Genomic DNA, 11,833 nt, shown 5'->3' with positions numbered 1-11,833 from the left:
TTTAATTAAAAATTTTTTTAATATTAAAGAAAAAATAAAATAAATAAACATTTTAATTCATTCTAAATAACCACAAACATAAAATTTAGAATTTGCCTAAATAACCTAAATTGCTTCAAAAATTTCGTTGTAATAACTTAAAATTCCGGTTGATAAACAGACAATTTGATCTTTTAAATTTAGTATTCTGTAAAATTTAAACTCGAAATTAGGCCTTCTAAACCTGACGTTTTAGTTTGAAGACGAATTACGCAAGATTTCAAGCTTATGTTTACAATTTTTGAGTTTTGAATACAGATTTTTACGTAAAAAGCTCAAAAAATTTGGAATTTGTACATGGAATTCTAGTTCATAAATTGGAATTCCAAATTTTAAAGTATCTTAATCAAATAATTTGAGACAAATATGTGCTAAATTGTTAACAAAATCACAAAAAAATTAAATTAAAACTAAAAGAAAACTGGAAAAACGGGACCTCATGAATCTAAATAATGCAATCACTCGATGCTCGTTTCACCACCTCACGAAAAATAAACAACCGCTCGGAAAACTCGTCCGACGACCAAAAACATTTCTTAATTCTTTTCCGAAAGAAACTTTTAATGGATCTCTCTGAACCGTTCGTACGAATTAAAAAAAATACTCGACAAACAAGTGAAAACATCCGAAAGCAAATAATTAATTTTCCAACACGCATTCCGGCACGCTTTTCCCCGGATTTTCACCGAAATTTTTGCACTCACCTCGCAGCGGCCATGTCGGACTCCGCGACTGGACTGATCCTGGTATTGGAATTGCCTCTGACCGGTTCTTCTGAACCGGACACCCACCTTCGAGAGTCGGAAGGCCGAGGCGGTGCACTGGCGCTATCGATACTTCTCTGCAATGAAAAATAGTAGATTATGTTATTAGGAGTAAAAGTGATTGTTTATGTGGCGAAGCTGAATGTTCAATTTGGATTTGGATTCAGCTGAGCCACATAAACTCACTTTTACTCCTAATAACATATACTATTTTATCTGCAAACGATTCATATGGAGAGAAAAGAGCAACACACCAATAATCAAGTAAATCACCTCAACAATCAGGACGCTTTGCAATAAAATCATAACAAACGTCACGCGTCAGTTTCGGAATTTGTGTTGAGATTTCGAAAGTGTTCACTGATTTAACTGGTGAATAACTGGTGTAGTTTATAGTGCAAAATGTCGAATGCTGATAATCTACCTTGTACCTCTCCAGAAAATGCTGAAAAAGCGAAAGGGACAAGAAAGAGACAACAGTGGTAAATGTCAAAGTAAGTGTCACGTAAAAGTAAAAACGCCTAGGCGTAAAAACAGTGTTTTTACTCCATGTCTGAAAAGTAAAACTTTTACCTGTGTCATTTAGTCATAAAAGTGGTCACTTTTGTGACGTTTGCAGATAAACAATATTCTTGTTCAAATTTTTCTCAGAAAAGAAGAAAAAAAAATTTTGTTTGAAATTAGCAAATAATCAAATTCTGAGAGGGGGCTTGCGGCCGTGCCGCGCGCAGTAATGTATTACATAAAATCAGTACAAAAATCATTAGCTCATACTTAAAAATGACGACTTAAACTGAAAATTAAGCCTTCCAAACTCGGAATCCCGTTATTTCTATGAAATAAAGAAGAAAAAATGTTTTTTTTTTCAAATTGACTTCTCCTCGTTCTTAATCTATGCAGAGATCGTTTCAAGTCAGTACAACTTGAAATAGCACAATAACTAATCCTTGATTGTTTCGGGATCAGAAGTTGGGAGTTGGAAGCGAGTTGAAATTTTATCTTTAAGATAAAATGCTTTTGAACTGTTTTTTAATAATTTAGTATATTGAAAAATGTGCTCGCAAAGTTTCAAGTGCTGCTTTTAAGTAATTTAGTGCTTTTATGTTGCACGCTATGTCATATAATAAAGACATGAAAATATCTAAAAATATTTTTTCTTAATTTGTTGAAAAATAATCTAAAAACACAAATTTTGCCTCTGCTGTAGTGCTTTTACGATGGTGTAAATCAGGTACAAGTCGGATCAAAGAGAATAATTTATTGCATCCATTAGAACCGCATTAAAGGCGTCGTTGGTGGTGGTGAATAATAAATATTTCCAATTATTGGCTTTAATTTGTTTCATTTCTAGCGGACTTTAAGCTAAGAAACTTACTTATTGATTCAAAAGCCCAATTGTTAAAAATATTGAAAATGTGTACATAAAGCTCACAACTTTTGTCTTTTTATCTAAATTTTAAATCTTATTTTTATGGAAAAAATTATACCTTCTAAATTCGGAAATATGTGTTAATAAAATAAAAAAAAATCGTTCTTATAAGTAAAAATTTCACCCTTAAAGTCAAATTTTGATTTTCTGAATTCGTAATTTTGCACTTTTAACTTAAAATTATGCCTTCTAAGTCAGAAATTCAATTTTAGCAGAAATTATTTCAATCAAAAATCAAAAAATTAAAATAATTCACTTAGACTTAAAGAATGAATTCAAAATTATGCTAAACACAGAATTTCTATTGTAAAAAGTTGAATAAAGAACTAAAATAAAATCCGTAAAATAAGTATTTAGATAACCTTCACTTAGACTTTAAGAATAAATGAAAAATTATTTCTTCTAAAACTGGGAATTCCGTTTTTTTTAATTACGAAAAAAAAATCTAAATAAATATTTATTTTTATAACTTAAAATTTCGATTCATAATCTCGGAATTTGACCTTTTGAATTCAAAATTTTGTATTTTTCTTTTCAAATTATGCCTTCTAAACACAGAATTTCTGTTGTAGTAAAAATTTTAGTAATGTATAAAAAACTAAAATAAAATCTGTAAAATCAATATTTTAGATAACTCGAACCTTCACTTTGACTTAAAGAATGATGTACTGAATTCAAAATTATGCTTTCTAAACTTGGAATTCCGTTTTATCTAATTCCGGAAAAAATATTCTAAATATTTATTCTCATAACTTAATATTTCATTTCATAAACTCAAATATTGACCTTCTACATTCACAATTCTGTACTTTCAACTCAAAATTATGCCTTCTAAACTCAGAATTTCAATCTCAATGCATTCGAAACCTTGTATTTTAGTATATTTTGTCTTGTAAATTTATTCTTATAACTTAAGTTTTTTCTTTTAAACTCAGAATTTGAGAACTCAAAATAATACTTTCTGAACTCAGAATTGCTAGAAATGTCAAATTTTAATACAAAAATTTGTCGTTTGCCCAAAAATATTCAAATTTTGAGTTTTTCACACACTAATTTGTGTGGCGAAATACAGGGGCACCAGAACTCGCGCCCCAGAGAAAATTTTCATGTAAGGTAAGATACCAGGAACATGAACAAAATGTTTAAAAAATTCAAAAGATTTTAACATTTATTTTTTGACATTTGACATTTTTTATATCTATTTAATGATACTGATGATCTTGTATATGTTCTTTTACAATTATTTAGTAAAGGGACAAAAATTTTGCCAATAAAAACCACAAATAACATTGAACAGAGTTACAATTTAGGATTCAGCTTCCTTGTTTCCTCTTTTAATAGCCTATAGCAAAAAAACTTGGAAAATTATTTTTCCAACAGAAATAAATAGTGTCAAAGTGCAAACTTTAAACCCTCATAACCTAGAAATTTTTATAGATAAAATTTTTTAACATTTTTTCCATGTTCCTGGTATCTTACCTTATATAGCATTTTTCTCTGGGGCGCGAGTTCTGGCGCACCCTGTATATCATTGCTGCTCGCTCATTGGTGTGTTAAAATTGCTATTCAAATATTTGTTACCAATGTACTGCATATTTTTCATTTTCATTGGAAAAAATTTATAAAATAAAAACCAACTTTATTTGAATTCTTTCATTTTTCCTCCCTTCAATTTTTAATACGTTAAATCGCTTAGTTTTACACAAATAAAACGTCTAGTTGAAATTTAATTAAGCCAAACACATTATAGGAAAGTTTTATTTTCGAACCAAACTCGCGTTTATTAAACGTTCACTTAACCACATTCCCGTTTATTTATAGTTAAACATCAAACATGATGAAGATGTAAACAGCATTTGACTCAATTAAAAACTCATCGATTTCAATAGCATTCAAGAAGGCGCAAATCCATCATTTCAAATACAATACTTTGAAGTGAGTGCCAAGTGCTCTCATGCGGAAAAATCGACATTTATTATCTTTTAAGGAAAGCGACGTTATTAAAACGTCAATTGAAGCAATTTTACTATGCATTTGAAGAAAAAAATAAAAAAAATTCCATCCTTACGCATTTTTTTAACGAACCGTAAAGTTATATTTCCTCGGGGTATCGTTTTGAATCCACGTTTTTACAGCGTAAATTTAATAAAGTCTCCACGGATTTGGAAGAAAACTCATATAATTGCACCAAATTACATTGAATGCAATAAACAAATTGTGTTTGACACATATTTCCACCAAAAACTTTCGTTATTGATCCAATAAAAAAAACTCTAAAAAAGGTCAAAGTCGAATTATTTATAGTTGGCCTTTCAGCGCACCCTTCACGCCTCATTTCACCTTTGCACAATGAAGAAAAATTAATTTCACCCAAAAGTCGTCTTATTTTTCAATTATTTCCAAGCGAAAATCTAATTGCTTCAATTCCTTCACCGAAATCAAATTAAATCACTGACATTCGAATTGCTGCTTATAGCATTTTCGACCCTTGGTTGTAAATTATATAAATATGATTTGTAGGGAGGAAAAACGATCATTAATCTCGCCTTTTATGTAAATAATGGATTCTGTGTTCACCGACAGGTAAAAAAATCGATACATAATCAAAATCCCAGCCTATAATGAAGTAATAAATCATATTTTAAATAGTTAAGCCCAAAACTGTACAAGGTGGGATTTAATATGACACAGAATGTCAATAAATTGATTACCGAACATTAGAAACAAAGTTTCAGGTATCAGTTGGGGTAGTTTCTCACTTGTCAACCAAATCGAAATTATTTCGAATTGTTCCTGGCAAAATAGACCAAGATAAAGGGGGTTGGGAATCGGTGAAAACTTGAAACTTGTTGATTGACTTGTATTCCCTTCAAAAGTCCTTATCTAAACAGTTGCTATAATAGCCATTTGAGCTATATCGATATCGTAGAAAAAAATTGCCATTTCAACACTCATTTCAGTGTTCAAATAAGTCACTCAGTACTCAAAGTATTACTGAAATCATATCGGATGTTCAATTACAAAAATAATACCAATATGCCTGTAAGTTACAATAAATTGTCGAATTCGATAGTGAGAAAGCGGCAACGTCGCTAGCCCCCCCCCATTATTTCACTTATGCTATTTATTTTTAATTAATTATTATTAATTAAAATCTTAAAATTTTAATGCGTCTATGAAAAATTCTCGTTAAAGCAGGTATCTAGTGTTATATCTACACAGTTGGCAACCGTGCCAATGACCCAAAACGTCAAACTCTTATAGAATGCAAAATTAATCACAAAAATTTCAAATTCTTTAGTTTTAATGTCTTTTATTCACAATCGTATATGTAATGTTGACATTTCTAACCTTAGTTACGTTGGAAAATGTCTCATTACAAACCTTCTATTACCTACCTCTATTACTACCCTCGTTTTCTAGTCCCAGTCTTGTCACAATTAGAAACATCTCTTTTTTACTTTTTTTACGAACATTAAAAATACGCTCGTGAATAAAATTGTATACAAACTTCGGTAGAAAGTCTCAAAATTTTCCAATGTAATAAACTATTAAAACACTCATTTCGGAGTCGTAATGACAAAATTCAATACTGGTGTTGTCCTCTGAGTAGTTAAAGTCAAAACTGTTTCAAAATATTACATTTCGCATATTTAATATGAGACAGACTTCTAAAACACTAATTTGAATGCTAAAATAATCTTTTTGAAGACTTTTGTTAAAACACAAAATTTTTACTTTGTCTTTTTAAAACTCTGTTAAAACACTTTTGGACACTCATTTGGGTGTCGAAACAAATGATTTAAATACAATAAAACACTAAAAACACTAAAACTAAAATATTTATTTTGAGAATTTTTTACAACTTGCATTCTACTTTAACTTAGAGTTTCACCTGCATTCAAAATTCTGTATTTTCATCTGGAAATTATACCTTCTAAACTCAAAATTTCAGCAATAAATAAAGAAATTAAAATAAAATGAATTAATCTAAACTCGGAATTCCGTTTTTTTAATTTTAGAATTTTTTTTTAATATGTATTATGATTTAAAATTTTGATTCATAATCTCAGAATTTGACCTTTTAAATCCAGAGTCTGTCAAAATTATGCCTTCTAAACCCAGAATTTCTGTTGTAAAAAGTTGAATAAAAAACTAAAACAAAATCTGTAAAATCAGTATTTAAGATAACTCAAACCTTTACTTAGACTTAAAGAATGAATTCAAAATTATGCTAAACACAGAATTTCTATTGTAAAAAGTTTCAAAATTTTCCAATGTAATAAGCTATTAAAACACTAATTTCGGAGTCGTAATGACAGAATTCAATACTGGTTTTGTCCTCTGAGTAGTTAAAGTCAAAACTGTTTCAAAATCTTACATTTTGCATGTTTAATATGAGACAGACTTCTAAAACACTAATTTGAATGCTAAAATAATCTTTTTAAGCACTCATTTGAAGACTTTTGTTAAAACGCAAAATTTTTACTTTGTCTTTTTAAAACTCTGTTAAAACACTTTTGGACACTCATTTGGGTGTCGAAACAAATGATTTAAACACTTGCTTTTGCTTGTAAAAACTATGAAAAGCAAAATTCCTAAAAAATCATATTTCGCATACTTGAGATTAATAAAACACTCATTTGGGTGCTGAAATAATATTTTTATGTACTCGATTGATTATGTTAAGCACAACAAAAGATAAAATCTCTAAAAAACATATATTTTTGTCTGTAAAGCTGAGAAGACTAGTAAAACACACATTTGAGTATTGAAAATTCCTCCACGAGGGGAGACGGCTGTGCCGCGAGTGTTGAAAAGTGATATTATACCACTAATTTAGTGTCCCATTACCCATTTTTGCTTACATTGACCGTGGGATTCCTCGTTTTCGTGTCCCTATCCGTGCTCCTCTGCTGCAGATGCCTGCTCAACGCAAACATTTCCGCCAATCTACTCCTGGCCTTCCCCGTCGTACTAATCGGTGCCACCTGTTGTGGATTTCTTTTTCTCGCGGGGAAGACCAGGTGCTCGATATCCGGCGTATATCCAGGATCCATCCTCACGAAATCCTGGACGCTTAATTTCGGTCCACTTTTCGAACCCTGTTTCGTAAGTGTCGTTTTCCGTTTCACGTTGAACGGTTTGTGCGGATTCGAACATTCCGCGAGAAGTAACAGACGATCGCGAAGATGAACCTCGTCTCGGTTCATGATGAAAATATTCGATTTTCTTCACTTGACGACGGGTTTTTCCGGCGCGACCTCGACACACATCTGAAAATAAAGTCAATTTATGTCAAAAGGTTTCAGAAATACTGTCTTTAAACTAGAAAAAATATAAAACTGGTGTGTTATCAGTCTTGATGCGACAATCTTTATGGTGGGGTAATGTCGCAGACTTTGAAACCACGCAAGACAAATTAGATTTCAACTGATTAAAACACTTGGAAACTTGTCATAACATTAATCATCCCTAAATCCAGAAATTATTTAATTCATACAAACATTAATAATACTCCAATGGCCTGTTTTATTGCGTAGTTACACCAAACTAAAGAAAAGTGACAAGTGAAATATTTTTGGCTCCTAATTGAAATGTCGTGTCGCACTATCCCGAATTTAAATCGATCAAAAGCATTGAAAACATCACGATTCAAACCAATTATTTCATCCCTAACGGTACTCCCAATCGATTTGCAAAAAGAGCAATTAATAAAGTTTCAAGATATTGGACGACTTTTACAACTTAATTGAAGATCAAATTTTGGTTTAATTAAAACTGCACTTTGTTTTTATCACAACATCAATAAAGCGAGTTTTATTTTATTTAATTTTTTTTTAATTCAATTAAACTGTCTAACTCGACGTTCCATTTAACAAAAGAACGTGGCCATTTATCTTCCTAAAGGTAATTGTGAAATAGTTGAAGTGCAGTGTCCGTCAAATATTTACACAACGGTCACTAAATTCACGTTTTTTAACACGTTACTGTGAATATAACAAAATTTTCCTTTGTTATGAAAATTTCACAAACGTAAAGTCATCTCCACTTCTCTTCAAAACGCTGAAATTGTCCGTGACAGGAGTAACATAACAAAGAAAAATCGACAATGGAAGAGGCCTTCTTGCTACCAAACTATCACGATTAGTGTAAAAAGTTCAGTCACGTACACGAAACTCTCGCAAATCTCAAATAACATTAGAAAATTTGTTGAGTGATCGAAAAAATATATGCCGGAACTTGTTTTTCTCCATTTCACACCAAGACAATTCCTTAAAGTGCCTCAACTTTTTAAATTTGATATGGAGTGGAATTTAATTTAACCTACCGACTGCGCCAATTTGCTAAATGGAGACAAGGTTACCCCAAAATACGCATAAATAATAAAAGACAGAGACGAATGTGCGTTCATTACGAATATGGGAGGCAGATTACACGAAATTTGAGCCAGACGTATGAAAAATTAGCAATTTATAACACAGGTGTGGGGGGAGACAGTAGTTTTAAGTCAAGTCGTCTTTTAAACTTAATTTTTTTAATATAGTATTAAATATACTATTTAATTCTCGGAGCTTTAAAAACAATTCAAAATGTAGAAATGTAAAAACAGAATTCAATTTTAGAAATTGTATTTCTTAACTCTTAAAGTCTTAAATAAAAAAAATATTATTAGACATCTGGAATAATAAAAATCTGAAATTTACGAGTAAAAATCTTAGGATTCTAGAAATTGTGAATGTTTAATTATGTAACCATGCAATATTTCAGAAACGTATTTTCAAAGAAATAAGATGTTGATCATTGTTTTAAAAAATAAAAAACCTACCATTTTCTTAATATTTTTGACGTCTTAAATGACCATTTGTGAATAAATTACATTTTTAGTTCAAATTTTGTTTTTTAGCAAATGTTGTGAGTCCTTGATTAACATAAACTTTGTTCATATAAAGGGAGAATTCGGTTTTATCGAGTTATGACTCAGATAACTCAAACAAACATTGATTTGTCATCTGTTGATTGCTCATAATTTTAAATTTCTTTTATTTTTGTTGTTACTAATGAAAACATTTCTCTTTGCGTTGATAAATTAGTCTTTTACATTAAACCCAAGACAAAATCTGACGCTTTAAAGCCCTGTTTGTGTGATTTAGCGCAGCTTGAAGATTGCAGTTTTAATATTTAAAGCAAAAACTATTTGTTATTATTATTTCAGAAAGAATAGACATTGAGCTTACCCAACGCATCAAAAAGTAAATAAAAATAAAAATATCAAATTGAACAAAAAAAGTAGTGCGATGTTACTAACCCGTATGGCGGGGCAATGTCTCAACCTTTGCCTCTCAACACATATAAGAGGTGCAATTAAGTTAATATAAAAAATAATCCAATCGAATCGCGCCACAAATTCAGTCCAACCCTGTTCGCGAATGTTTCCAGTAGACTCTTCCAGTCTGGATGTGGGTCGATAACGTTTCGTAGTACGTTCACGGAGCTTACTACCAGACCCGTATTTCCACATAATCATACAATTCGGGTGCTGTGTCGGAATCTTCTAAGCTCTATGGCAACTAGTAACAATGAGTATCACCTGCAGCGTTGCATTTTATTATAACCGCTCCTAATTGGCTGAAATCGCTCAGTTTTTCAACTCAAGAGTCAACAGTATTAAGCGCTGGCTCTACCTACAAATATTTGCACACACAATTTTATTTAGTCAAATAGAACGAAAGAATAGCTTTCCTCAAGTGCTATTCTTGCATTTTAAATCATGTTATAGAAAAGGTTAAGTTAATAGAAAGAGTTAATTAGTGGCTCTATTGTTTGAAACAAATAGTTGGAAACACGATGTTTCAATTAAAAAAGTCTCGATTGACATTTTTTAAATTCAAGCATTTCTTTAAGGAATTTTTAAATGTTTTTTTGCAAGTCTAGTATTTTTTAAGCTGGTATTTTTTGACACTTTCTTAATCTTCTGCAACACGATGTTTTGAAAAGTCTCGTTTGACACTTTACTAAATAAAAACGAAACTTTCACATTGACTAGTTAGTAACTCTATTGATTGAAATACATAGTTAACAACACGATGTTTCAATTCCAACGAAGGAAAATCTCAAACATGGTATTTCACTTTTTACGAGACGTTTATGCAATTTTCATTCACATTTAAAAGCAGTTTTCGTATTATTCAAATGGGAAAGCTGAGTTTGAATAAATTCCAAGATTTCCCAAAATTCATGCAATGTTTTTTCTACTACATTTAATTTTCATTTATTGAAATTTCAAATTTTCTTTAAACATTAGTCGTCGCAGATGCGCAAACACATAAAACGATGAAACTCATCAGTGAAACTCCCGCTGACATGCCATAATAGAAAGCCTTTTTACGTTCAACTTGGGCATGAAATATGCTCATCAAATGTAAATTTTATAAATATGATTTGCTTAACTCGACAGTACTTCAAGAGTGTTGAAAAAGTCGCACCATTGGACCAATTTGGAGCAACTAGTTTAAAAAAATCAAATTTTTAAGAGTTTTTGACTTATTTGCCACTAAATCACAGCTTGTGATGATTTAAATTGTTGAAAATCTTTCGATTTAAAAGAATAGATGTTGTTTTTTATGTTTTCAAGTGGTTTTAACACCTTAAATGGCCATCTGTGTGTAAATACATGTTGCAATTGTTCAGATTGTTCAAAATTTTGCTTTTTGTAGCGTTATGTTTTGACTAGATAGAGAAACACTTATAATTTTGTGATTGTTTTTACGAGGCTTTTTATCAGCAAATTTCAATTTGCAGTACTGTGAGATCTTGTAAATTTTGTCTTTTAAGCTCTGTCTTTCAATTATGGAGAAAAATCGATGATTGTTTCTCCAAAGAAGGGAATTTATTAGCGTTTTGGGCCTCGGATTAACATAAAGGAGCAAACTTTGTTGATGTTTTCCGATAACAGAGAACTCAGATTTATCAAATTGTGTTTCAGGTAATTTGATCAAAAATTGGTTTCTCATCTGTTGCTCTTATTGTTATCCCGGCGCATCCACCATTTTCTATTAACCTTATTTTTGACGTGTTTCTTGCATTTGACGTTGCCTAACGAACCAATTAAAATTATTCAATTTTTCATTTAATACCAAATCAATTCCAGCCTTCTGGCACAAAATCTAAATTTAAATTTGATTGATTGACATTCATTCGTATTCAAAAACGCGTTTTAAGGTCAAAGAGTGTTTTAAACTTTAACCACGCCTACCAACCTTAATGGAACTCGTCAAAAATTCAATTATTCTTATCTCGTCCTAATTAGTGTTAAGTTTCGTTGCTAAAAAACTGTCTTTTTCGTATCAAGTGCTCGAAAATTGCGTTTCTTCTCACAGATCAGATGAAAAAGTTAAATTACTTCCCGACACAAACTTATAATTACCAACACTACACTTGTAATTTTTTTCCTGGTCACAGAGAAAAGGCGGAGAACACAAAATTTTTAGAAAATCGTTACGATATGATTGATTTTTTGTGCGTTTGGTTCGGTTTTGTGTGGGATTTGAGAGAAATACACGTGCGGCGGCAGCTTTGCAACGAGACGCCACTCAGTCTG

General features: G+C 31.0%; 1 protein-coding gene across 1 annotated transcript in view; it reads right to left on the bottom strand.

Annotated features, from left to right (window-relative positions):
• LOC123009457 overlaps positions 1–11,833 on the bottom strand; it is a 68,486-nt gene extending 56,653 nt beyond the window's left edge. Inside the window, exons 1-3 of the mRNA XM_044405782.1 lie at positions 11,493–11,833; positions 7,101–7,508; positions 744–880 (exon numbers count right to left, since the gene is read on the bottom strand). Of these exons, the coding sequence (XP_044261717.1) occupies positions 744–880; positions 7,101–7,445 (482 nt within the window). The 5' untranslated portion in view covers positions 7,446–7,508; positions 11,493–11,833. The remainder of the gene's footprint in view (positions 1–743; positions 881–7,100; positions 7,509–11,492) is intronic.

Source organism: Tribolium madens, unplaced genomic scaffold, assembly GCF_015345945.1.
Source record: "Tribolium madens isolate multiple individuals breed KSU strain unplaced genomic scaffold, Tmad_KSU_1.1 Scaffold_7;HRSCAF=85;Tcas5.2_LG10, whole genome shotgun sequence".
NCBI classification, from domain to species: Eukaryota; Metazoa; Arthropoda; class Insecta; order Coleoptera; family Tenebrionidae; genus Tribolium; species Tribolium madens.
Note: the sequence above shows the minus strand (reverse complement) of the source record. Positions and strands in the feature narration are given on the sequence as shown.